At 42.5% G+C, this 27,607-nt stretch overlaps 1 protein-coding gene and 1 long non-coding RNA gene across 6 annotated transcripts in view; one reads left to right on the top strand and one right to left on the bottom strand.

The window, feature by feature from the left end:
* The window catches only part of LOC137324464 (uncharacterized), a 45,369-nt gene extending 43,339 nt beyond the window's left edge, over window positions 1–2,030 (bottom strand). For all 3 annotated transcript variants that reach the window (XR_010963621.1, XR_010963619.1, XR_010963620.1), the window contains exon 1: window positions 1,711–2,030. This is a non-coding gene — a long non-coding RNA (uncharacterized lncRNA). The remainder of the gene's footprint in view (window positions 1–1,710) is intronic.
* Window positions 1–27,607, top strand: part of LOC137324463 (tetratricopeptide repeat protein 7A-like) — a 249,376-nt gene that overhangs the window by 115,220 nt on the left and 106,549 nt on the right. For all 3 annotated transcript variants that reach the window (XM_067988771.1, XM_067988768.1, XM_067988767.1), the window contains exon 15: window positions 6,626–6,786. In XM_067988771.1, the coding sequence (XP_067844872.1) occupies window positions 6,626–6,786 (161 nt within the window). The remainder of the gene's footprint in view (window positions 1–6,625; window positions 6,787–27,607) is intronic.

Raw genomic sequence — 27,607 nt, 5'->3', positions numbered from 1 at the left:
GATCCCCAGGAGAGTTCTCTGAGAGTTCTCTGCTCTGTTTTGAATAGTGCAGTGGGATTTATTTTAAATCCACACTTGCCACTGGAGCAGGCAGAAAGATTTATCATGTCATCTGAAGAACCAGGGCCTAAATTTTAACATAGAAAAATTTTTAAAATCTAAAACCCACCTCCAACTCGTCCATTTCCAGTTTTAACAAAGGCAGGAGGAGGGGCGGGCGACCAACCCACTCTTAGGAGGCGGACCGGTCTCTAAAAGCTCTCAAGGATGCTGTGGGCCCCCGTTTTTACAGCTTTTTTGTTTTTAAACCCCCGGGGGCCGGGATTCCCAGCCCTTCTACTTCATTCCATGAGAGAGGAGGCGAGAAGAATCAAGGTAAGTGCCTTTATAGCCCTGCTTATGGGCCCGGAGGAGCAGGAGTGCTTCCCCCAGGTTCAACAAGCCTACCTGCAGCGACCTGACCCCCCCCCACACCACCCCCCACCCCCCCCCCCCCCCGGCAATATCCGACCCCCACCCCCCCCACTGCGATCTTGATGGCTCCCTTGATAGCTCAGTGGCTAAATTTATTACCTGGTGTAGTACTGAGGTATACAATACATAGGAAGATCTCTGGCCTATTCTTAAACCATACAGGAAGATGTCGGGTTTAATCCGAGGTTGTTCTGAATTAGCTAATCTTAATTGAAATAATGATGTGGAGATGCCGGTGATGGACTGGGGTTGACAATTGTAAACAATTTTACAACACCAAGTTATAGTCCAGCAATTTTATTTTAAATTCACAAGCTTTCGGAGGCTACCTCCTTTTTTTTTCCACATCGTTCACCTGAGGAAGGAGGTAGCCTCCGAAAGCTTGTGAATTTAAAATAAAATTGCTGGACTATAACTTGGTGTTGTAAAATTGTTTATAATTGAAATAATGTAGGGGTGCTTCAGTTGGCCTCAGCAGCTGTGGACTAAGGAAGAGAAGAAACAGCCAGGGTTCCTGCCCCTTATCGCTGACTAGTGATCCCCTAATGGAAAGAGCATGTGTGTGGATTTTGGGTGAGGATAGGATTGAACTGGGCCCTGGTACCCTGGTTAGCTGTCTAGGTTTACACGTATTATGTTCCTAATGGTGCCTCCAGGAGAAGAAGGGAGAAAATTGAAAAAAGAACAACAAAAATCCCTTCTCTCCTCCCTCCCCATCCTTTTCCCCCAGAGGGCAGAAAAAACCTGTGTGAGTGATAAATGTAAACACTTATCTTTTGGATGCTCATGAAATATTCACATTGGTATGCTAATTCTACCTCACTATCTGGCAACATTAAATTTTAATATTTAGTTCACTCTTGAATGCTGGCACAGAAAATCACCATTTAACTAAGTTCTGCCACTGAATTATGCAAGAAGTCTTTATTCCACAAGAGTGGAGGAAACAAATCCAGGTCAATGAGTTTAATTTCAGACAATGGAGTAGGATTGATAATCATCACCAGTAACCTAATTGCATAGAAATATTATGAATTGTAGCTTTGTAATTTGGTAGAGCTGAGAAGTCTGATGTTTGAAACTTATTGGTATTTGCAACTGGAAATTAATTACGAGCGTACAAACGATCTATTAATAGTGGCTGGAGAAAAGTTTAACATTCAAAACATTAGACAGTATGCATTTATACACATGCAAATCAGTGGAAGCATAATAATGGAGCTGGAGAAAAAATACCTGATGAAAATGTCAGCTGTAAAATGATCTTGGCCTGAGATGCTTGCTTCGGAGAGGGGGCTGGTATAAAGTCAGGCATGGCTAATAGGTAGGGGTCCATAAGTGCCAGCTGGGCTATAACCTGCCATGTTTTTGTAGACTGCTAAAATCTATCAACTGGAGAAAAGATGTTGTATGTCTCACCATGTCCCAGAAGAAAACAATACTGCAACAGCACAGCTTCCCCCACCCAATTCGTAATGGGAAAACAAGACCATATTTCAAGTCAGTGACGCTGAAATTTTATTAAGCAGGTCACAAGAGGTTCATACAGACGGTAAATCTAGGCAATCACATGAATGACTGTATTGTGGGAGTTATTTTACGAGCTTGAAGGACATGTGATAATCTTTTCACACTTGTGAAATACCCTTTATAAATATGATAGCACACAGTGTTCTGTTTGTTACACTGTGTCACATGATGCGGGCTGTGCCAGTGACAACTTCAGTTATTTATTTTCCCAATTTAAATTGCTATTACAGTTTGTTAACAATGTTCTTGCAATAAAATTCCCATCTTACCTTATTTAATTTTTTGTTTTCATTTATTTCTTCCCCTATGCACATTGACCCCTTGCTTGGGGTACTGGTTGCCCTCCATTACTTTGCCCAAGTGGCCATTCCTCATACGTCAGCCTAGACAGTGAACGCCAGCAGGCCATTCAACCGCAGCAAGCATCACAACCAAGCCCAGTGTGCTCTCACCAATACTCATGTAAACATACTTTCCAATAGGGATCACTAGATGGGATACACGAATGGTGATAATGGCTGATTTTGCCTTCCCTAGCCCAAGGGTGCAAAGGTCCTTTTCTTCCGTATAAATTGATTGGCAGAGACCGAGGATTGAATGGGGGACATTTGTTGTCTGTATGGCTCCCTGCTACAAAAGGTGGTGTGTTTACCAACCAAAGTTATTGGTGTAGAGGCAGCTTTTTAATTACTTTTCAGCTGTTTGCTACCTTATTTGATGTCAGCCAATTGATCTTCAGTACAGTAATTACAAGCATGAAAACATCTGCAACAGCCACTTACCATTTTACATCTAAACATATTATCAAAATATCTCTGATCATTTCTGCACAATGCATCCAGCTTCCCAACCTGATTCATCCTGTCAAATGTCTTAAACTTTCGTGGATTTAAATAACACACTGCCCACAACAAAGCTAGGTTTAACAAATACAACATCAACAATTTGCATTTTATAGCACCTTTAACCTAGTAAAACATCCCAAGGCGCTTCACAGGAGTGTTATCAAACAAAATTTGGCACCAAGCCACAAAAGGAGATATTAGGACAGGTGAAGGAGGTAGGTTTTAAGGAGTTCCTTAAAGGAAGTGAGAAAGGCAGAGAGGTTTAGGGAGGGAATTCCAGAGCTTACGGCCTAGGCAGCTGAAGGCATGGCCGCCAATGGTGGAGCGATTAAGATCGGGGATGCGCAAGAGGCAAGAATTGGAGGAGCGCAGAGATCGTTGCGGGCTATGGGGATGGAGGAGGTTATAGAGATAGGGAGGGGTGAGGCCATGGAGGGATTTGAAAACAAGGATGAAAATTTTAAAATCGAGGTGTTCCCACACTGGGAGCCAATGTAGGTCCGTAAGGACTGGGGTGATGGGTGAATGGGGCTCGGTGCATATTAGGATACATGCAGCAGAGTTTTGGATGAGTTCAAGTTTATGGAGGGTGGGAGATGGGAGGCCAGCCAAGAGAGCACTGGAATAATCGATCTAGAGGTAACAAAGGCACGGATGAGGGTTTCAACAGCAGATGAGCTGAGGCAGGGGCAGAGACGGGCGATGTTATGGAGGTGGAAGTAGGCAGTCTTGGTGATGGAGAGGATATGTGATTGGAAGCTCATCTAAGGGTCAAATAGGACGGCATGGTTGTGAACGGTCTGGTTTAGCCTCAGACAGTGGCCAGGGAAGAGGGATGGAGTCGGTGGCTAGGAAACAGATTTTATGGTGGGGACCAAAGACAATGGCTTTGGTCTTCCCCATATTTAGCTGGACGAAATTTTTGCTTGGACAAGCAGCGTGACAAATAAGAGACAGTGGAGGAGTCAAGAGAGGTGGTGGTGAGGTAGAGCTGGGTGTCGTCACGTACATGTGGAACCTGACGTGTTTTCGGATGATGTCGCCGAGGGGCAGCATGTAGATGAGAAATAGGAGGGGGCCAAGGATAGATCCTTGGGGGACTCCAGAGGTAACAGTGCAGGAGTGGGAAGAGAAGCCATTGCAAGTGATTCTCTGGCTGTGACTGGATAGATAAGAATGGAACCAGTCTGACTAGACTGCAGCTAGTCAGACCGACGAGCTGCAGTCCTCCCAGCTGGACAACGGAGGAGAGGCGATGGAGGAGGATGGTGTGGTCAATCGTGTTAAAGGCTGCAGACAGGTCGAGAAGGATGAGGGATAGTTTACCACGGTCACAGTCATATAGAATGTCATTTGTAACTTTGATAAGAGCCGTTTCAATAGTGTGGCGGGGCGGAAACCTGATTGGAGGGATTCAAGCGTGGAGTTGCGGGAAAGATGGGCACGGATTTGGGAAGCGACAACACGTTCAAGGACTTTGGAGAGGAAAAGGGAGGTTGGAGATGGGGTGGTATTTTGCAAGGACAGAAGGTCAAGGTTGAGTTTTTTGATAGGGGGTTGATGTTGGCAGATTTGAAGAGGACGGGGATAGAACCTGAACCGTTAACAATATCAACTAACATGGGGGCCAGGAACGGAAGTTGGGTGGCAGTTTGGTGGGAATAGGGTTGAGGGAGCAGAAGGTGGATCTCATGGTCAAGATGAGCTTGGAGAGGGCATGAGGGGAAATAGGAGAGAAACTAGAGGAAGATCCGAGTTCAAGGCTAGGGCAGGGGGGAGCCTTGGGGGGAAGTTTGGCTTGATGGGCTAGGGGAAGGGAGGGAAGTGGCAGAGGCAGCTGAACAGATGGTCTCAATCTTAGTGACAAAGTAGTCCATGAGCTCCTCGCACTTGTTGTTGGAGGTGAGGGTGGAGGAGGCAGGGGAGTGGGGTTTAAGAAGATGGTTTGTAGTGAGAAGAGAAGCCAGGGTTATCTTTGCATTCCAGGATGATCTTGGAATAGTGAGCAGTTTTGGCAGAGGGGAGCAGGACCCGATAGTGCATTATGTGGTCCAGCCAGATCTGGCGATGAATGGCTGAACCAGTTGTCTGCCATAAATGTTCACGTCTGCGTCCCCTGTACATAAGGGAGTGAAGATGAGGGACGTACCAGGGGGAATGACCAGGGTGAGTGAGAGTAATGATTTTAATGGGGACAAGGGCATCAAAGATGAGGTGAGGGTGTGATTGAGCAGATCGGTAGCTCAGAAATGTCGTGAATGGAGGGCCAAAGGCCGGACAGTTGGGAATTTGAAAGTGACTTGGGAGAAGAGTTTTCTCCAAGGACGAAGACAGAAGGAAGTGGGGTTGGGAGGAGGAAGGGGGATGTGGGTGGAGAGGGATACACGGAAGTGATCAGAGATGGCCCTATCCGTGATTGACACAATGGGAGTAGAACATAAATGTGGCACACTTGAAGCTCTTTGAAGAAATTACTTGGGGACATTAAAGGAGGCTGTTAATCAGTGGCAGACTGGCCAAGTCAAGTATTTTCAGGTAGAAAATAGTGTCCCAGTAAGAGTGTATTAATGTTTTTAATAATCTAACTATCTCTCACATCTGGTGCTGAACGTTTGACTTGGCTTTGGATGCACAGGGATTTGCATTCAAGATCTTGAAGCATGTCAGTCCCCACTCCAATGATTGACAACTAACTGGAGACAGACCTGCTGGATGCATAATCTGGAGTAGATCTTTTCTGGTTGAGTACCTGATGTGGCAGATATCTTGAGATTCCTTTCAGCCCAAAATGAATTAAAATATCTCCTCTTAGGCACAATATATATAAAATGATATTTTTCACGCTGCCCATGAAGAGTGCTCCTCTTTCCTCTTTCCTACACACACTTTCCTCTTTATTCATTTTCTTAGAGTTCATTTCTTTATTGCTTTTAAAGTGTTTTATACTTCCTCCTATTCCGTTTTCCTTTCACTATTTCCTTCTGATTTTTAGCTTGGCCTTTGCTCTTCCTCATTTGGTATTTTAACTCTTACTGTAGTTGGGATTGTTCAAAGTGGAAGGTACAAGCTGTGTTCCTTCAACAAATCTTTCGCTCTCCTGGACGATCACCCAAAAGGGATACTGTGTAAAGATTGATGCCGTTTAAATTTCTCAACAGGGCTGGGCGAGGGCCAAAGTGTGGGGATTGAGAATAAAACACGGTTTGGACTTGATGTGATGATTTAAAACATGTTTTCTATTTTTATTAAATTAATTGTACATCAATTTAAATATATCTGCCCCCTTCCTCGCTACCCCTCCCCAAAAAGTATTACATATGCGTGCTTGATGATACTAACTTTGAGCAGATCCATATCTCAATCTGAGTTGGTTGTATTACGAAGAGGGATCCATTGTTTTATTGAAAAGATATTTTCGTCGACTGCCCTTTTCTTCCCCCATGCTGGACATCAATTGTCAGCAGACCTCTTCTCAATCCTCTGCTAATGCCACTCTAACCAACTGCCACAAGCTGACTCTCCTTATAGCCACCCTTTCCTGCCTTCGTCCTCCTGATTGGCTAAAAGCTTACCATATGGAAGAATGAATGAAAAAACAATGCAATATGACATTAGAACGTGTGAACAAAGTTACGTGTTTTTTTCCTGTGACTTACTGTAATCTAAGGCCGGTTTTAACTGTCCAGAATTTTACAATTAGTAGACCTGGGGTTTTTCAATGCCTCCTATACTGGGCCATTTAAAATATTTTTGCTATGTTTAAAATTGTTTTGCAGATCTCTGAAGCTATTGAACTGTTACAAGTAGCCCTTAAGCTCAGGAGTGATGACATGCATTCTCTCCATTTGCTGGCACTTCTGTTTTCAGCCCAAAAGCATTATCAACGTGCGTTAGAGGTCATCAACATGGCAGTCAAAGAATACCCAGAAAACTTCAGGTATCAATGCAGAGTAATTTATTCATATATTAATTGCTAATTTTTGATGAGATACTCAATTATTTGTGATCAATACCTTTCCCCCACCCGCATTCCATCATCTGTGGAATCTAGGAAGACAATGGAAGCAGGTAGTATTGATTTAATCAAATGCAAATTAGATAGATTTCTTTCAGAAAATAATATTTTGGGATACAATATATGAGTCATTTGAGACATGATGGTACAGTAAGTGTAGGATGCTTGTGAGAAACAGGTGATTTTGGACTTATGGTTCCCAAAACTTTCCACCACTATGGGTTTCCTCACCTCGTGTCTGGGTCTGTTGTAGACTAATTGATAGAGATTGACTGCTATGATTAATCAACAACTCCATTATCATTATATCATGCGACTATGGGGATGGTAGAAGTCGAACTAGATGGGCTTTGGTCTTTTCTTGTATAGCAATGCCTATCCTCCTATCTCACTCCTGGATTTCCTTGCATCAGTCAAACTGGCATGAGAAGGACCAGAGACCATCCCCCACCCCTATGACCGTCACTGCTGGTCTGCTGTTACATACAGTGTATACAGGGTGTACTGTTACATACAGTGTATGCGGGGTGTGCTGTTACGTACGGTGCACCGCGGGGTGTGCTGTTCCCTATAATTTATACAGTGCTTGTTCCCTACAATCTATATCGAACATGTTGCTCCCTGCAATGCGTGCACTGCATGTTATTTTCTGCAATGGTATAGTGTGTGCTGTTCCCTACAAAGTAAACTTTTGCTGTTCGCTGCAATGTATACAGAAGCCTGCTGTTCCCTAATATACTCTTTGGCCTTTTTAATTTATCTATCCAAAATGACCCTGAAGTCCTCCTTTTAAAGCATCCACTTGTTTTTCAAATGATTCTGGGATCTTTGCCTGCGGTACTCTATCTACGAGTCCATTCCATATGTTCGTCACTCTATGTGAAGAAGAACTGCCTGATCTCAATCCTAAATTTTCCTTTTACTAACAAACTTGTCCTACTCTCACAATTTGTTTTAATGTAAGATTCCAGATTTACCTTTTCCATTCTGTTAATTATCTTATACATCTCTATAAGATCACTCCTGGGACACCTGATTCATGGCTGAAAAGCCCAGTTTTCTCTAGTCTTTCCCCATAACAAGCCTCTAGCACAAGCGATCAGCCTCATGGCTCTTCCCTGCACTTGAATGTATCCCTTGTGTCTCAGCAACCACTGGATGCAGTACTCAACATGCAATCTGACCCAATTAAACTATATTGTTTAATCATGACTTCCACTGACAGAGTAACTTTCTTCCTGTCAAATAAACAGGTGCTCCATATTGTTATGCAATGAATAACCTCATCCTGTTTGCTTGCTTGTTTTGTTGGTCATCTTCGAACCCGTTCAACCCGATAAAGACATGCTTACCTCCTCAAATCTCCTCTTATCCTTCTCTGCTTGAAGGAAAACAACCCCAGCTTCTCTAGTCTCTCCACAAAACTGAAGTCCCTCATCCCTGGTACCATTCAAGTAAACCTCTTCTGCACCCTCTCAAAGGCCTTGATATCCTTCCCAAAGTGTGGTACCGAGAATTGGACACAATACTCCAGCTGAGGCCTAACCAGGGTTTTATAAAGGTTTAGCATAACTTCCTTGCTTTTTGTACTCTATGCCTCTATTTATAAAGCCCGGGATCCCTTATGCTTTTTTAACAGCCTTCTCAACTTGTCCTGCCACCTTCAAACAATTGTATACATACACCCCCAGGTCTCTCTAAACCTGCACCCCTTTAAAATTGTACCATTTAGCTTATATTGCCTCTCCTGATTCTTCCTACCAAAATGTATCACTTCACACTTCTCTGCATTAAATTTCATCCACCACGTGTCTGCCCATTTCACCAATCTGTCTATTTCCTCCTGAAGTCTATTACTAGCCGCCTCATTGTTTACTACATTTCCAAGTTTCATGTCATCTGCAAACTTTGAAATTATGCCCTGTATACCCAAGTCCAGGTCATTAACATATATCAAAAAGAGCAGTGGTCCTAATATCAACCCTTGGAGAACACCACTGTATACCTCCCTCCAGTCTGAAAAACTACCGTTCACCACTACACTCTGCTTTCTGTCCCTTAACCAATTTTGTATCCACGCTGCCACTGTCCCTTTAATCCCATGGGTTTCAATTTTGGTAATAAGTCTATTAATTGGCACTTTATCAAACGTCTTTTGAAGGTCCATATACACAACATCAATTGCACTACCCTCAGCTACCCTCTCTGTTACTTCATCAAGGAACTCAATCAAGTTAGTCAAACACAATTTGCCTGTATCAAAACCTTTCATGAATTTGAACACCTCTATCAAATCTCCTCATATCCTTCTCTACTCGAAGGAAAACAATCCGAAATCCATGCTGACTTTCATTTATTAACCCATACTTTTCCAAGCACCAATTAATTTTGTCCCGGATTATTGTCTCCAGAAGTTTCCCCACCACCGACGTTAAGATGACTGGCCTGTAGTTGCCGGGTTTATCCCTCTCCCCTTTTTTGAACCGAGCTGTAATGTTTGAAATCCTCCAGTCCTCTGGCACCACTCCCACATCTAGTGAGGGTCGGAAAATTGTGGCCAGAGCCTCTTCACTTTCCACTTTTACTTCCCTCAGCAACCTAGGAGGCATCCCATCTCGACCAGGTGATTTTTAAAAATTTTGAGTACTGCCAACCTTTCAAGTACCTCCTCTTTATCTATTTTTAACCTATCCAATATCTCTACAACCTCCTCCTTTACTGCGACATTGGCAGCATCCTCTTCTCTAGTGAAGAAAGATGCAAAGTACTCATTTAGTACCTCAGCCATTCCCTCTGCCTCCACAAGAAGATCTTTTTGGTCCCTAATTGGCCCCACCCTTCCTCTGACTACCCTTTTTACTATTTATTTAAGAAATAACTTAAAACAAAAGTTAAAATAGGGAAGAAAATGACAGGAATAGCAGAAATACCATTTTTTATACTTCAAAACATTTTTAAATGTGCATACTTTTAGTGTGCATTAATATTACAGAATCACGCTACTGCTAACATGGCAGAATTTTGTAACTAAAATATTAGCTACCAGTTGGCCTCACATAAGTAGCTACTATAATAACTGATGATATTAGTAAGCACGTAAAAAGGTATGGGCTAGTCAGGGATAATCAACATTGATTTGTGAAGGGCAGATTATGGTTGACTAATTTAATCCAAGTTTTTAAAGAAAATGACCAAACATATAGATAAAGGGAATGCAGAGGATGTGCTTAATTTGGACTTTGAAGAAAAAATTCTATGTAATTTTTTTAATGATTCCAGGGTTTTCACTTCCACTACTGTGTGGAAGTCCATTCCTTGTACTGATCACAATTTGCATGAAGAACTTACTGAGATCAGTCCTAAATTTGCCTTTTGCTAATCTGAACTTGTGTTCACTTCTGTTAGCAACAGAAGAAAGTACAGGTCCTGGAAAGACTCTGCAGTCTATCTGGCTGACCCTAAAAACAAATACTCCTCAATTGCCTAATCCCTCAATTATCGATTCAATTCTCTCCAGTTTTTCTGCATTATGTGACACTATTTCCCTGGACAGTTTATTATCCGTGTTCAGCACCCTCAGTATAAAGTAGTTAAATCTATACCATTCGTCCATCTTCCTTGTTCATACCTTGAGCTCGTGATGCCTGGTTCTAGTGTCTGTGGCAATTTCAAATATATTATCAGGGTTCAAATGATCTATTATGTTAAGAATCTCATACTTGAATAATAGCTCCCCTGAGCCTCTAGTGTGAACAATCCCAGGCCCCTCAACCTTCCGTCAGAGCTCAGATACCCTAAGCTGGTTTGTCTATCCCTCAACCAATTTCTTATCTATTCCCAAGGTTTGCCTGGACTCCCCACCACTTTATGCTTACTTAGTGGCCTTTTGTGCAGAACTTTGTCAAATCCTTTATTTTTATTGAAGCAAAGTTCAAAGGGAATTAGATAAATACTAGAAGACAAAAAATTTTAAAGGGTACAGGGAAGGAGGAGGGAAATGGAATTAGCTGTAAAGCTAGCACCAGCAAAGACATGATGGGCTAAATGGCTTCTTTCTCTACTAAAACTTCTATGATTGTTTGAATTTTACTGAATAGGCGATTTCAAAAAATAAGACCATGCCAGGGAGCAGAGAACTCTCAGGACCTGTCAGGGTTAAACTGGTTTGGACTGCAGTGATATTAAATTATTCAAATTAAATATGTGGGTGTGGTAGGAGAGCTCCCTAATTAAAAGAAATATTGTATGGTGATTAATTTTTCAGCTTCTAATGGATAGCCACAATACTCTCTTAATTCTACCACTAATGAAGCCTGTCTGGCACATACTGCTCTTTTAAATAGTTGAAGTGCAGCTTGCTTGATTGCAATGCATAATCTGAAATCCATTTTATATTGCAGAATCAATTTGTGTTATGGTGAGGTTCCCAGTGCTGTGTGGTATCTGCCACATTTATATTGAAGGGTAAATTCCCCAGTACCAACGCCAATGCAGAAACGACTGCACAAATGCTATAAAAATTGCTATTTAGAACTTTAATTTTCTGGCTATGGAACTTTTCTGAGTGCTGTAGAAGGTACTTAAAGGCCAGTGATGTGAAAACGGCATGATGACACATATGAATGGACTGAGTGCTCATCCAGACAAAATGCGCCAGCGACATGTGTTCATTGAGCAGGCAGAGACTGCTCGACTGGCCATGTATTCAATGTTCCTTCCACTGCTGCCTCCAGAGGAGAAGGCAAGCACCATCTTTGTTCAAGTGGCATTTACACCAAAGCACCAAAATCGGGGTTGCTGTCAATAGCAGCACAATGTAAAGAAGGCATAAGTGAGTGGAATATTGCGCTTGTCACTCAATGTGAACTCACCGTTACATTGTGATTCAATGACTTAGCTCTTGGGCACCAATTTGCTGATCTTAAGGGAAAATTTCCTCAGTACTACTCATCACACAATCATAAATGCATTCCTTATAAATGCATTTATGATTTTGCTACAAATAGCAGAGGAAACCTTACCCCATTGTTGCTGCCGGTCAGTGCACACAACAATTCCTGCTTTGAGGTTTAATTGGATAAAGGCAACCTTTTTAGTGTGGAGGTTCTTTCTGTGGTAATGATTAAGCAGTTTTTACCAGGCGGCAATACAGTGAATTGTTGAGCTGTCAAAATAAGCAACAGTTGAAAGACAGGATTCCAACAGAGCAACAATAAGAGATTGTATTCAATTACAGTCATATAATTTTAACTTTATGATGGGTATAAGATCTTTAATAAACGCTCTGTGTTGTATTACAGCAGTAATTAGCTGAGCTGTCATTTAAATATCTCTGGCCAGTCGAGCAATCTCTGCCTGCTCATCCCTCTGCCCTTAGATAATCTGCTTGCCAATTAGCAAAAGTTCACACAAATCTAAATTTCAACCTTTCATGGCTACTTTTAAAAATAGTGAAATAGCAATGTGTGTGCATCCAGGTGGAGGGAAAGAGAAAAGAGGCGCACAGTTGAACTGTGAAAAGTTAGATGCAGCTCAACAAGCAAGGATAAGAGGCCAAGAGATAATACGGATTTGTGTGCATGGAAGCCATGAGCTGATGTAGGAAATCATTGAACTGAAACTGTATGCTGCAGTGAGAGATGACAGGCTGCCAAGATAGGGCTGTCAATGTGGCAAGATAGAAAAGCATTCCCCTCATGGTGCAGTGTAACCTGTTGGCACTAATCTGCTTGACATGGCTGCAGAAAACCACCCTCCCAGCTATGAAGAACTACTACACTATCAAAAAGAAACTGCAAGTGCTAGTGTTTCGTTTTGAGAGGGAGACCATTTTAAAGATATTTTTCTCCTTTACCTTGTGCATTGCCCTCACACTGAGAGCTGACAGGTCTTTGCCAAGCCTTTTGTGAACCTAGTCCCTAGGAAGTGCAGGAGAACAATCTGAGACAACAGGGATCCTTTCTTCCCGCCGTTAGGTTAGCAGTTCAGCAGTGTATAGCATCATTGGTGCAAATCCTTGTCCCATGTTGTAGCACAGGGTATTTATTTGCTTCAACCTGCAGGCCCTGCTATTCTAACAACCATCCTTAAACCTTCCTTAAGTGAAGAATTTATAAGAGAATGAATTCTCAATTCCAGGTCCTCCACAAACACTACGATTATAGTCTAAGGGTGAATTCACACTACAACTGTAGCACCGATGTGAAGCAGTTTTCATTTCCCACCAATGCTACAGCTATGGAGCTTGAATCCGGAGTCAGGGCCCAACCTGACATTGGAGTGAAGTGGAGTGACAAACCCTGGAGGGTGCTAGTCACACTGCTTCACTTTGGAGTGAGTTGGCGCCTTCAAGTCCTATTAACGTTCTTCAGGATTAGCATTGATATAAAGCTGAAACCACCAACAGTGCAAAGGAAAATAAGGCGTGGTGTATAATGGGCGGCTAATTCGATATCGCGCATTGTACACTATCCCTCAAAGTTAAAATTACCCCCCCTAGTGTGAATGTAGCTTGAGCTTACACTTAGGACAGAGAATGCGTTCAGCTAGGTTGCAGAGTACACCCTTCAGCATTGATCTACGGAATATATTGCCTGGATCAAAACAAAGTGCCCAATAGTTGAGTAAGCATGTCTGCACCAACATGTGCCAAAGGCTTTAAAACAGTGCAAAGTGCAATAGTCCATTCACAATTAGTGTCACTCACAATTGTTGCATAAAATGTTTGTTGATGAAATGTGGTAACTAGACTTGCCACATCTGCCTTGGGTTTATAAAATGTGCCCACAAAGCACATTTTTTTTCAATTCAAATCTTGCTCCTTGTTGTGGCAAGATCAGCTGAAAGCTGATGTAATTGAGGCAAGCAAGTTCAAGTGTTGGGCACTCATCCACATGATCTTTTGGTTCAAAGATGAGCACTCAAACATTTAAGTTATGAAGCCTCCTGAGACATACTTAATCTGTTCGCCTTATTGTTTCCGGTGTTTGCCTTTACAATGAGCCCTGATAGATAAGACATGAAAGATTCTGTTAACAGCTTTGCAGGCATTACAGTGAAGTGAACTCCTGCCACAGCCCCTGAGCGGACTTTGGCCAGCCCTCTCCAGCACATAAACCACTTGAGCCACAAATGCACAGAAAAGTTGCATGAAAAATGCTGGCTGTTGAGGGTACGTGATGAAGAGCTGTGGGATGTAATTTATACCCTATGGGTGAAGTGACCTGAAAGCTCACAAATAATGTTGCAAGTGAGTTCGTATCAGTACTGCAAGTGGGGCTAGAAGTCCTTGTGTATCATGTTTCAATTTTTAATATTTCTTTCCAGAATTTTATAGTGGTTTACATGTTAGTGTGCTTATTGTAGTTTGTTTACATGGCATTTACAAGAGCCTACATTGATACAGTGAGTCTCTGGTAGTCTAGTTTTACATACTGGTGTAATATTGGCAGTGTTACATGTTTCCGGATTGTGGTGCTTTGTTACTGGTGGCCACAAGTTGGGACATGAAGAGCTGTGTAGAGGAGCGCATGATCTAGGATCAGACGTGAAGAATGGTAACTCGGGTGAACCGCTAGAGGGCTAGGTACTCATGGAACCATACATCATAGTAAGATGAAGTTTGATCCAGTTTATCCTGGCTTCTGCTGCAGCTGATGCCACATACTAGGTTACAGTTCCATGAGTGCCAACAGCCCTCTTGTATCTCACCCAAGTGGACATTCTTTATGTGTGAGTCTAGACAATGAGTTTTGGTAGTCTTCTCATCCGTAGTGGGTATCACAGCAAGACCTGGTTCTACCAGGGTTCAAACAGGAGCCTGCACTGATTGTCCTTGGGATGGGGGAGGAGAAATCATACTAATTGTAATGCCTTAATTGACCTCAGGTAACTCAACACAGACTAGAGATTAGAGATGCCTGTATGGTTTAATACAGCACCACACATTGCATTTATCCACTGACCCAACTGAGGAGTACAGATAGTAAATTGAAATGGGATCTATATTATGTGAATTGTGGAGTGGTTCCAGTGACATCAGTGTGAAACCATTTTCCCACAGTTCCATTTGTTCGGATACAGTTGATGTGAAGTTTTAACTGGATATTGTAGATCACAATGACTGTCAACAAAAATGAAGTGGAGAGATGTGCACACTGCTTTATTGCTTATGCAGTATCAGCTTACTTGTGGCATATAAAACAGCTAACGCCTGAAAATTGAAACTGCGAATACTGGAAATCTGAAATAAAGACACAAAATGCTGGAAATACACAGCAGGTCATTCAGCATTTTGCAGAGAAAGATAAATTAATGCTTTAGGTCTGACCCTTCATCACGATTGTAGAACTGTAATCTGATCAAGGCTCTTACTCAGGCATTAATCTGTCTTTCTCAAACGTGACTGATCCGTAACTTACCGGAATTTTGTGTTTTCATTTCACCGCTCCTTAAAAATCTTCCAATGTGATTATTGCAGCAGGTCAACTCTGGCAGTTCAGTTATTTTGATGTCCAAGCCAATCTCAGCATAATTATTGATTGACCAAATAACCTCATCACCTACAGACAGGAAGATTGCAGCCTGAGCACTTTCAATCAGTTGAAATGTTACATAAATTATTTTTTCTGTTTTAGAAAAGAAGTATTATGTTCTTTCCCAGCATGTTTTTCTTAAAAAGAGAATTCAACTGCACTGCGAGGCGAATTGTTAATGTGGTTATTAAAGCAGCTGCTGTCAGTGTGGAGACGTTTAAATCCAGCTGTCTATTGACAGCCTGAATTTTCATTAGGGTGACTTGCAGTGTGGTGGCAGAGGATGTTTTCAAGTTTTGGACATCTGCAACAAATGAATCGTCAATTGAAAAAGTAGTTCCTGTAACAAAGCTGTCTATGAAATATGAGGGGAAAATCCAATCCATAGCTAGATGCTATAGTCAGCTTGAGGTTCAAGCTGTAATGTTCATTATAATTGTTATTTAGCTGCCCCAATGGATCAGTGGGTAAATGTCTTCTAGTGCCTCACCCAAGTGGCCATTTTTCATGTGTGAGCTTAGACAGATAATGTTGGAGATGGTGTTAAAATTAAGCATTTTTTCTAGGATGTAGTATGACAATAGGCTTTTTAAAATTCTGTCACAGTACATAAGGGGCTAGAAACCAGCTTTCATTTGCACATCATGCCCTAGTTTATTTATGATACAATAGTTTCAACAATTAATTGTTTTGTCTTAGCTAGCTGTCTGAAGAAGGAGCTACGCGATTCAATTGAAATACATACATCTTGTGGAATTTGTTCACATATGTGATTGGTACTTTTAAAAATTTTAACACACAGTTACTTAAAAGAGAAACAGAGAATGCTGGACATGCACGGGAAGTCAATCACCATCTGTGGAGAGAACAGACAGGTTGAACTTTCAGTTCAAGCCCTCCAGAATGGAAAAAAGAATAATAAACACATTTTTTAATAGAATTAACAAAAAAAGGAAGCGGGAGAGATATTCAGAATTTAACCAGCAATTATCTAAATTTGTTTGGTCCCAATCATTTTCTGGAAAGTATTTGTCTGGTTTAAAGTGGGGAGTCTGAAGTCTGGAGACAGGTGGCCAGGTCAGATAGCTTTTGTGGACAGTGGGAAAAGGAAAAGACCAACCATCACTTAAAAATACAAAGTTTAGCACAGCAGTTACTGCTATTAGTTAGAAGGGAGGAGGAGATGCACAAGAGGCCAGAGTTGGAGTAACGGAGAGTTCAGGGAGTAGGGAGTTTGTAGGGCTGGAGGGGATTACAGAGATTGGGGAGGGGAGGGATTTAAACTCGAGGATGAGAACTTTAAACTTAAGGCATGGGGGACCGCGAGCCAATGTAGGTCAGCGAAAAAAGGGATAATGGGCGAGTGGGACATGATGTAGAATAAGATACGGGTGGCGGAGTTTTGGATGAGGTGAAGTTTACAAAGAGTGGAGGATGGGAAGCCGGCCAGGAGAGCATTGGAATAGTCGAGCCTGGAGGTGACAAAGGCATGGAGAAGGTTTCAGCAGAAAAGGATGTTTGTGATGTAACAGATCCGGATATAAGATTGGGAGCTCGGTTCAGGGTCAAATAGGATGCCAAAGTTGCGAACAGTCTGGTTCAGCCTGAAACAGTGGTCAGGTTGGGGATGTAATTGGTGGCAAGGGCACAGAGTTTGTGGTGGGAGCCAAAGACGATGGCTTCAGTCTTTCCATTGCTTAACTGGAGGAAATTGCAGCTCATCGAAGACTGGACATCGGACAAGTAGTCTGACAACACAGAGGCAGTGGAAGGGTCAAGAAAAGTGGTGAAGAGGTGGAGCTGGATGTCATCAGTATACATGTGGAAGCTGTCCATATACTTGCGGGTAACATCGCCAATGTGCAGCATTAGATGAGAAAGAGGGGGCCAAGGATAGCTCTTTGGGGGACCTTAGAGGTAATGGTGTGGCGGCAGGGAGAGAAGCTATTGCTATAGATGCTTTGGCTACAATCAGATAGGTAAAATTGGAGCCAAGCAAGGGCAATCCCATTGAGTTGGACAATGGGGGAGTGGCATTGGAGGAGGATGGTATGGTCAATGGTGTCAAAGGCTGCAGAGAGGACGAGGAGGGACATTGCACCGCAGACAGAGGGTTTGTTAAAGCCGTTTTAGTGCTGATTGGAGAAATTCAAACATGGAGTTGCTGGAAAGATGGGCATGGATTTGGGAGGTGATAACGCGTTGATGGACTTTGGAGAGGAAAAGAATGTTGAAGATGGGGCAGTAGTAAGCAAGGACAGAGGAATTGAGGGTCGTATTTTTGAGGGGGTTGATAACAGCGGTTTTGAAAGGGAAGGGAGATAGTACCTGAGGAGAGGGGACCATTTACAATGTCAGCTAGCCTGGGGGCCAGGAAAGGAAGTGGGTGGTCCAGCAGTTTAGTGGGAATGGAGTCAAGGGAGCAGGAGGTGGATCTCATGGACAAGATGAATTTGGAGAGGGCATGAGGGAGAGATACTGGAGAAGACACAGGGTCAGGGCTAGGGCAGGAGGGAGCCAGTGGGGTGGTTTGGCTTGGTGTGCAAGGGGAAGGAAGCAGCAGAAACAGATCAATCTTAGTAACAGACATTCATGAGCTCCACACACATGTTGGAAACCAGGGTTATCGTTGCTCTCTAGAATGATGCGGAATAGTGGGCAGTTCCCAGCCAATCTGATAGTTTCACTCTGTGCTACCTAATGATTTTCAAAATATTTTTTTCAAGTTTTGTAACACCTTCTCTCAGTATAGCTCCATAACACAGTTCTGCAGAAAAACATTTGCATTTATATACATCTATCACTTCTCAATAACATCTCATCATGCTTCACATAACTGAGTTGCTTTGCGGTGACCATTTTTATGTAGGCAAATGCAGCAGCCATTTCGTGTATAGCGAAATCCCAGAAATAGTAATAAAACGAGTGCCTACCTAATTTACTTTTTGGTGGTGTTGAGGGAAGAATGGGTCAGGACAGCTGCAGAACTCCCTGTTTTTCTTAGAGTACATAAACAAGGCTTCCGTTGCTCATCTCATCTGAAGGGCAGCATCTCTGAGGAAATGCTACACCCTCAGTGCTGCACTGGGGTATCACCCTAGATTATGTGCTCAAATCCTGAAGTGAGGCTTGAACCTACAACTTACTTACTCAAAGGTTGGAGTGCTACCATTGAGCCAGATCAGCACTACAAACCGATACTCTTCCAACATACAGAATTTTAATATATTTTACATAGAAACATAGAAAATAGGAGCAAGATTAGGCCATTCGGCCCTTTGGGCCTGCTCCGCCATTTAAAATGATCATGGCTGATCGTCTAACTCACTACCCTGTTCCCGCTTTTTCCCCATATCCCTTGATCCCTTTAGCATTAAGAAATATATCTATCTCCTTCTTGAATACATCTAATGACTTGGCCTCCACTGCCTTCTGCGGTAGAGAATTCCGCAGGTTCACCACCATCTGAGTGAAGAAATTTCTCCTCATCTCAGTTCTAAATGGCATACCCCGTATCCTGAGACTGTGACCCCTGATTCTGGACTCCCCAGCCATTGGGAACATCCTCCCTGCATCTAGCCTGTCTAGTCCTGTTAGAATTTTATATGTTTCGATGAGATCACCTCTCATTCTTCTAAACTCTAGTGAATATAGGCCTAGTTGACTCAATCTCTCCTCATACGTCAGTCCTGCCATCCCAGGAATCAGTCTGGTAAACCTTCGTTGCACTCCCTCCATGGCAAGGACATCCTTCCTCAGATAAGGAGACCAAAACTGCACACAATACGCCAGATGTGGTCTCACTAAGGCCCTGTATAACTGAAGTAAGACATCCCTGCTCCTGTACTCATATCCTCTTGCAATGAAGGCCAACATACCATTCGCCTTCCTAACTGCTTGCTGCACCTGAATGCTCGCTTTTAGCAACAGGTGTACAAGGACACCCAGGTCTCTTTGCACCTCCCCTTTTTCCAATCTATCACCATTCAGATAATAATCTGCCTTTCTGTTTTTACAACCAAAGTGGATAACCTCACATTTATCCACGTTACACTGCATCTGCCATGTTCTTGCCCACTCACCCAACTTGTCTAAATCACATTGGAGCCTCTGCATCCTCCTCACATCTCACATTCCACCCCAGCTTTGTGTCGTCTGCAAACTTAGAAATGTTACATTTAATTGCCTCATCCAAATCGTTGATATATATTGTGAATAGCGGTACCCCACGAGTCACTGCCTGCTACCTGGAAAAAGACCCGTGTATTCCTACTCTCTGTTTCCTGTCTGTCAACCAATTCTCAATCCATGCCAGTATATTCCCCCCAATCCCATGTGCTTTAATTTTGCACACTAACCTCTTGTGTGGGACCTTATCAAAAGCCTTCTGAAAATCCAAATACATCACATCCACTGGTTCTCCCCTATCTATTCTACTAGTTACATCCTCAAAAAACTCCAGTAGATTTGTTAAGCATGATTTCACTTTCATAAACCCATGCAGACTTTGTCCAGTCCCGTTAATGCCTTCCAAGTGTTCTGTTATCACATCTTTTATGATAGACTCTAGCATTTTCCCCACTACTGATGTTAGGCTAACTGGTCTGTAATTCCCTGTTTTTTCTCTCCCTCCTTTTTTAAATAGTGGGGTTACATTGTCACCCTCCAATCTGTAGGAACTGTTCCAGAGTCTATAGAATTTTGGGAGATAATCACCAATGCATCCATTATTTCCAGGGCCACTTCCTTTAGTACTCTGGGATGCAGATCATTAGGCCTTGGGGATTTGTCAGCCTTTAGCCCCATTAATTTCCCTAGCACTTTTTTTTTTACTAATACTGGTTTCCTTCAGTTCCTCCCTCTCACTAGACCCTTGGTTCCCTAACATTTGTGTCCTCCTTTGTGACGACAGAAGCAAAGTATGTGTTTAATTGTTCTGCCATTTCTTTGTTCCCCATTATAATTTCCCCCATTTCGGACTGTAAGGGACCTACATTTGTCTTCACTAATCTTTTTCTCTTGACATATTTATAGAAGCTTTTACAATCAGTTTTTATGTTCCCTGCTAGTTTACTCTCATACTCTATTTTTGCCCTCTTAATCAATCTCTTTGTCCTCCTTTGCTGAATTCTGAACTGCTCCCAATCCTCAGGCTTGCCGCTTTTCCTGGCAATTTTATATGTCTCCTCTTTGGATCTAATACTATCCCTAATTTCTTTTGTAAGCCACGGTTGAGCCACCTTTCCTGTTTTATTTTTGCGCCAGACAGGAATGAATAATTGTTGTAATTCCTGCACACGTTCTTTAAATATTAGCCATTGCCTATCCACCGTCAGCCCTTTTAGTAAAGTTTCCTAATCTATCATAGCCAACTCGCACCTCATACTTCCGTAATTTCCTTTATTTAGATTCAGGACTGTAGTTTCGGATTCAACTACCTCACTCTCCTTAATGAGGAATTCTATCATGTAATGGTCGCTCTTCCCTAAGGGACCCCACACAACAAGATTGTTAATTAATCCTTTCTCGTTGCACAATATCCAGTCTAGGATCACCTGTTCTCTAGTTGGTTCCTCAACGTATTAGTCTAGAAAACCATCACGTACACACTCCAGGAATTCCTCCCCCACAGTATTATTGCTAATTTGGTTTGACCAATCTATATGTAGATTAAAGTCACCCATGATTATAGTTGTACCCTTCTTGCATGCGTCTCTAATTTCCTGTTTAATGCCCTCCCCTACATCTCCACTACTGTTTGGGGCCTATAGACAACCCCCACCAACGTTTTCTGCCCCTTGGTGTTTCTTAGCTCCACCCATACAGATTTCACATCGTGATTTTCAAAGCCATTATCCTTCCTCACTATTGCATTGATTTCCTCCTTTAGTAACAACGCTACCCCACCTCCTTTCCTTTTTTCCTGTCCTTCCTAAATATTGAATACCCCTGGATGTTCAGTTCCCATCCTTGGTCACCCTGCAGCCATGTCTCTGTAATCGCAACTATATCATAACCGTTAATATGTATCTGCACTGTTAATTCATCTACCTTATTGCGACTGCTCCGCGCATTAAGACACAATGCCTTTTAATTTGTCTTTTTAAGATTGCTAGTCATCTTAGTTTTATTTTTCACTATGGCCCTATTTGTTTTTTGCCCTTGTTTTCTCTCCCTTCCACTATTGCTTCTTCCCTTTCTGTCTTTTGTTTCTATCCTTGTTTCCCCCTCCTCTGTCTCCCTACTCAGGTTCCCATCCCCCTGCCATTCTAGTTTAAACTTTCCCCAACAGCACTAGCAAACACCCCCGCGAGGACATCGGTCCCAGTCCTGCTCGGGTGTAATCCATCCCACTTGTACAGGTCCCACCTTTCCCAGAACCAGTCCCAATGTCCCAGGAATCTAAATCCCTCCCTCCTACACCATCCCTGCAGCCACGCATTCATCTGGCCTATTCTTCTGTTCCTATACTCACTAGCACGTGGCACTGGTAGTAATCCTGAGATCACTACATTTGAGGTCCTGCTTTTAAATTTATCTCCTAACTCCTTAAATTCACCTTGCAGGACCTCATCCCTTTTTTTACCTATGTCGTTGGTACCGATATGGACCACGACTACTGGCTGTTCACCCTCCCCCTCCAGAATGCACTGCAGCTGCTTCGTGACATCCTTGACCCTAGCACCAGGGAGGCAACATACCATCCTGGAGTCACGTTTGCGGCCGCAGAAACGCCTTTCTGTTCCCCTTACAATTGAATCCCCTATTAATATAGCCCTGCCACTCTTATTCCTCCCCTCCCGTGCAACAGAGCCTCCCGTGGTGCCACAAACTTGGCTCTTGCTGCTTTCCCCTGATAAGCCATCTCCCCCAACAGTATCCAAAGCGGTATATCTGTTTGAGAGGGAGATGGCCCCAGGGGACTCCTGCTCTACTTGCCTAGTCCTTTTACTCTGCCTGGCGGTCATCCTTTCTGCCTGCGTAATCTTTACCTGCGGTGTGACCACCTCACTGAACGTGCTATCCACGATAGTCTCAGCATTGCGGATGCTCCACAGTGAATCCACCCGCAGCTCCAGCTCCGAAATGCAGTTAGCCAGTAGCTGCAGCTGGACACACTTCCTGCACACATGGTCGCCAGGGACACCTGTAGTGTCCATGACTTCCCACATAGTGCAGGAGGAGCAAATCACGGGTGCGAGCTCTGCTACCATGACTTGCCTTAGATCTACACTGTGTTCATTATTTTAATAAGGTATTTGTTTTATTCTCTGCCTCGATTTCCCTTTCAAAGTCTTTCTTCCTGTCTCAACATGTGCTGAGTCCCAACCAAACAGGCAGCCAATGGACCTGCTCTCAGACTTCTGAACATGCCTCCCCATAATTGTCCAGTGGGAGAGAGCTGTTTGGGCTTCTTCATACTCTGGTTTTAATTCCCTTCCTATGTGGGAAGCTCCTGACCCGTTGTCATATTTACTCCATTGGGGGGATTTTTTTTGTGCTGTTGGATAAGATGGACTGCTCAGTGTGTTCTATATATATTCTTGCTGCAATTATGAATTCTTGTGGGAAAAGACAGCCTTTAAGATGTTCAGATGGGCGAGGGGGAAAGAGTGTAGAACACACTGACTGTGACCTATTTAGAAAGGAGGTGTCGTTCTTCCTTTTTAGTACTGTTCCACTCGATGTGAGCAAGCTGTGCGCTCACTTCTGCTGACTTGGTCTGCGGTGGAGCTGCAGTATGACTAATGAGAAGCACTGCAGCTTAACACTGATATCAGCAGGGACAAGGTGTTGGCGGAGAGGCTAAGCAGAAAGCACGGTGCTGCAGCTGCTGTTGCTGACACTCGCTAATCCAGTTTAATTTCTGTACGATTGCGTCACCGGGTTATTTGCAGCACCTGCCGGGTGGTTCCCTCTTACTGTATTAGGGCTGTGTGTGAGTACAGACTGTTTATGTGGCTTTCACTTTGGGTTTTGTATAGTCTGCAAAACAATTTTTTTTCAAATATTAATTTCTAGAAATTGGCCTTTTCCTGACTATTTTGAAACTAAAATAATATTTTTAAAGTCTGTGATTAGAAATTTCAAGCTGCACTGCTTTTACTATTACAAACAATTTATGTCCATGGGTTGGTCAGACAGCTGTGGTTGCATTTTAATGTGATTGGTTTTCTTTTGGGACTGCAGTACAGAACTTTCGCCTTTGCTGGTTTTATTGAGGTGCTTCTGCTAAGGGGTGCTACACCCGGGAACCAGTAAGTTCGCAGTGCATCATGCCGCGCCTCAGGGTGTATAAATACAGGATTTCGAAGCTCCAATTGCCCCGTTCTGTAAAGTCTTCAAGAAGAAACAGAGGCCAGGAACCTCCTTTTTGGGGAGTCGACTCTCCAGTGATCTTACATACTTCTGAACAGCTTGGGAGCGGGTTGGCTGTCTGCTCTTTCGATCACAGAATAATGTACAACACAGAGAGACAAATACAAAATGAGTTGCCTTGTTTTCTTTCTCCCAAAAACACCTCTGTGCAAACCCACAAACACCGTTCACCCGCGGTTGAATTTCCATCTCGTATAGGTAGAAGATAAAAATACCCTCATTTGAATTAAAACGTTGTCTTTCACGCTATCAATTTTAAAAGTATTTAAAACATTCTTGTGGTCGCATTCTTGTGACTGCCACTCCTCGCTCCTCAGCTGTGTGGTTGGCAGTAATCTAATGTGCAATGAACCATTGGATAACGACTGCTGTGAACCTGCTCTTAAAATTACTAATAAACCAACACTTTACTTGAACTAATCAGGCTTGCAATATAAGTGCAAATTGTGTCGGGTCGAATTTGTACATAAATATGCTTCAGCAAAAAAGCACAGTCTCAGCAGGCTGCTTATTTTGCATATTTAGATTTTTTTTTATTGCACCGAACACAGTAAGATATAAATGCCTAAAACTGCAAAACTTAAATATTTATAAATACTTAAAACGGGATTATTTTGCAGCACTAGAACGTAAGGATGTTCTGGACGTTGCATTAGAACCGGGATATGGGAGCAGGGCAGGCACATGCGATCAGGACTACTGCTCGTGTGGCGGATAAACACCAACAGACTGGTAGCGCGGAATGGAATGTTTCCGTCCGGTAATTTCGATGTAATTCTGTAGAAAACAGAATCCATGTGGGAAGAGTTAAGAAATGGGAAGTGAAATGGTAGAGTTCTCAGTCCATCAAACAGTGGAGATAAGATAGAGGTGGAAATCAGCAGACGGTTCAGAGAAATATGCAAGGACAACATGGCAATAGTATTGGGGGATTTTAACTATCCCAAAATAGACTGGAATGAAGGTGATACATGTGGTCAAAATTGCAAAATTTAGACTGCATCCAAGACTGCTTCCAAGATATGCTGTTAGTCTAACAAGTAAAGACCTATTGTTTAGGTTAGTTCTGGAAAATGAAGTGGGGCAAATAACCGATAGGAGAGCAATTGAGAAATAACAACCGCTTCCTAGTTAAGATCAGTGTGAAACTAGAAAAGGACAATGAATTGTCAAAGATAAAGGCCCTGAACTGTTTTTTAAGAAAAGCAACATTCTGTGAGATAAGGAGGGATCTGGCCCAAATTAACTGGGGAAAAAAGTTAACAGGATAATGGATCAGCTGTGGGGAATCTTCAAATATGAGATGGATAGACTATAAAATAGGTATATTCTTACAAGGTTGAAAGGGAGATGTATCAAAAATTAGAGTTCTGTGGGTAAATAGTGATTAAAACTAAACTGAAACTTAAAAGGAGTCTAATTGTGGAGGATGTTAGTGCAGCAATAGGGGGAGTTTTAAACCCCTCCCTCCCCCATGATCGGCGGATCAGGGGTGGGGGGGATGGAATGGTTAAATTGTTTAAAAACTGAAACCCGCCGCGAACTTGTCTACTTCTGTTTTAACCGGAGCGGGGTGGGGGTCGGGCGAGTAACCTGCCCTCGAGAGGCAGGTGGATAATTATAATATGTTAATGAGGCTCCGTGCCTCAGATTTTGTTAGCCATTTGCATTTAACAGCTGCTGGCCGGGTTTCCCGGGGCTCAGGAAACCCAACAGCTAAAGGGAGGCAAGAACTGCCAGATTCAACAGATAATTGCTTTTCCAGCACTTTTTGTGAGGCAGGAGGAGCAGGCGGACTTTTTTCCGGCCCCTCGAGCAAATCTGCCATGATCTGTTGTCGCTTTCCCCTCCCCCCGTCATCTGATCTCTTTGCCCCCCCCCCCCCCCCCATAGTTATGAGAAGAGACTTAAGATACTGAGACTCTTTCCCCTGGAGAAAAGAAGGCTAAGAGCAGATTTAATAGAGGTTTTTAGAATTGTGAAGAGTTTTGATAATCGAAGGTAAATAAGGAAAGACTATTTCCTCTGGTTGGGAAGTCATGGCGAGGAGTCATCAATTTAAAATTGTTACTGAGAGTGAGGAGAGAGGTTAGGAGAAATTACGCAGTAGATTGTGAGAGCATGGAATGCTTTGCCACAGGGAGCAGTTGAGGCAGAGACCATTGCATCATCTAAGGGAAAAGTGAATAAATATTTGAAACAGGAAGTTATGGGACTATGAAGAGAGTGTGGGGCAATGGGGTTAATTTTGGAATCCATCAGCAAAAAGCCGGTACAGACTTGGGCCAAATGGCCTCCTGCTTTGCTGGAAACTTTTAACGGTTCTAAAATTGTATGACTTAACATTGCTATTGAGAGAAATATTTGACTAAGACACTTCTTCTGTTTGATACCTTTTTAATTCAGATTTTCTTTGCTGAATGCACTCTTCCTGCTTGAATGTTGCATATACTGGAAATCACATTTGACCATTATGAGGAGCCTGGTGCTATGTCACTGCTGCAAGGTTGCTGCCCTCCGCATTCCCCCTGTATTAATATGGTGCATAGAGGATGTGTATCTCATCTTCATCAGCACTGCGCTCTGCAATTCCCATAAGGTTCACTTGTGAGCTTGAATAGATGTGTAAACTAGTCATAGAAACTGATTTCTTAATACCCTATATATATGTTACATTGCTGCCTTTGGAGGCCACGCTGTAAAAGGAAAGACTTGCATTTATATAAAGTGATCTATCTCATGTTTCAGAAACGTGAGTTTCATGTATGCAGCTTCTATATTGGGTTTAGTGGTATAATAGTGTCGCTGGCTCTCAGTGCCGCAGGTCTGCCGCAGCCGGTGCCAAACTCAAAGTAACCGTGCCAGATTCCCTAAGACCGGCCAATGGAAATGGGGCAGAGTGACACAATCTGCCTGTTTGGATAACTAAAGTGGTGATTTTTTTTTAAATTGCTGATGCGATATCTATTATTTTAAACACCCTGTCCTTTTTTTTTAAAAGCAGGCAACAGTAATCTCTGAAGATTTCTGTTAAATATGTTTTTAGTAATATATACTGCTTTTTTAAAAATAAAATCTCCTTTTATTTATGCTGTCCAAGCTGTGTTAAATCACGGTCTTGCTGGCTCTTCCCATAACCTGTGAAATCAATGTGTTGTTTCCTGCTGCAGGAACTGATGATCATCCCATTTCCCAATGTTGATATATCAGTGTCATTGGTAATATTACTTGGCATGACACCTATGTTCTTATAAAACCTCTGACTGACTGAGCAACACCACAACGGATCTGCTAGTATAGATGGAAATTCTGGTTTAGGTTGTGCGTTCCAATGAAACCTGCATTGTAAACATTTCCTATGTAACTATTACCTGTAACACTACTAGGTGATATTCTAATGGAAATTCCAAGGTTAAAAATGACAACACTGTCATAGCAATTACCCGTCACTCCACAAATCATTCAAAATGCTTTCTGAAAAAAAATGCCATTTATTCTCAGCTGAAATTTCTAATTCTTAAGGTTTTAAATGGAATAAAGAACTCGAACATGAAAAAGTACAAGTTTCACAATAACATGATTAAATTTATCTATTGAATTGTTTTTGGTTTTTTTAATAGCTGCATTAAAGATTTTGCTGAAGGTCTTGAGCCTCTCCCAAAAGCCTGTGCTTGAACTCGATATTTCTGTCCAGAATGGTGACTGTTTACTGAATGCAAATTGTGTAGTCTAAGCATGTGCAGTGTACCCAATTTCCCAGGATGCATCAGTACCATTTAGTCTGGTGAATTGCTGGAATATTTTTCTTTAGCTTTTAGCAGTTTCTGCTC

This window comes from Heptranchias perlo, chromosome 8 (assembly GCF_035084215.1).
Source record: "Heptranchias perlo isolate sHepPer1 chromosome 8, sHepPer1.hap1, whole genome shotgun sequence".
NCBI lineage: Eukaryota > Metazoa > Chordata > Chondrichthyes > Hexanchiformes > Hexanchidae > Heptranchias > Heptranchias perlo.
Note: the sequence above shows the minus strand (reverse complement) of the source record. Positions and strands in the feature narration are given on the sequence as shown.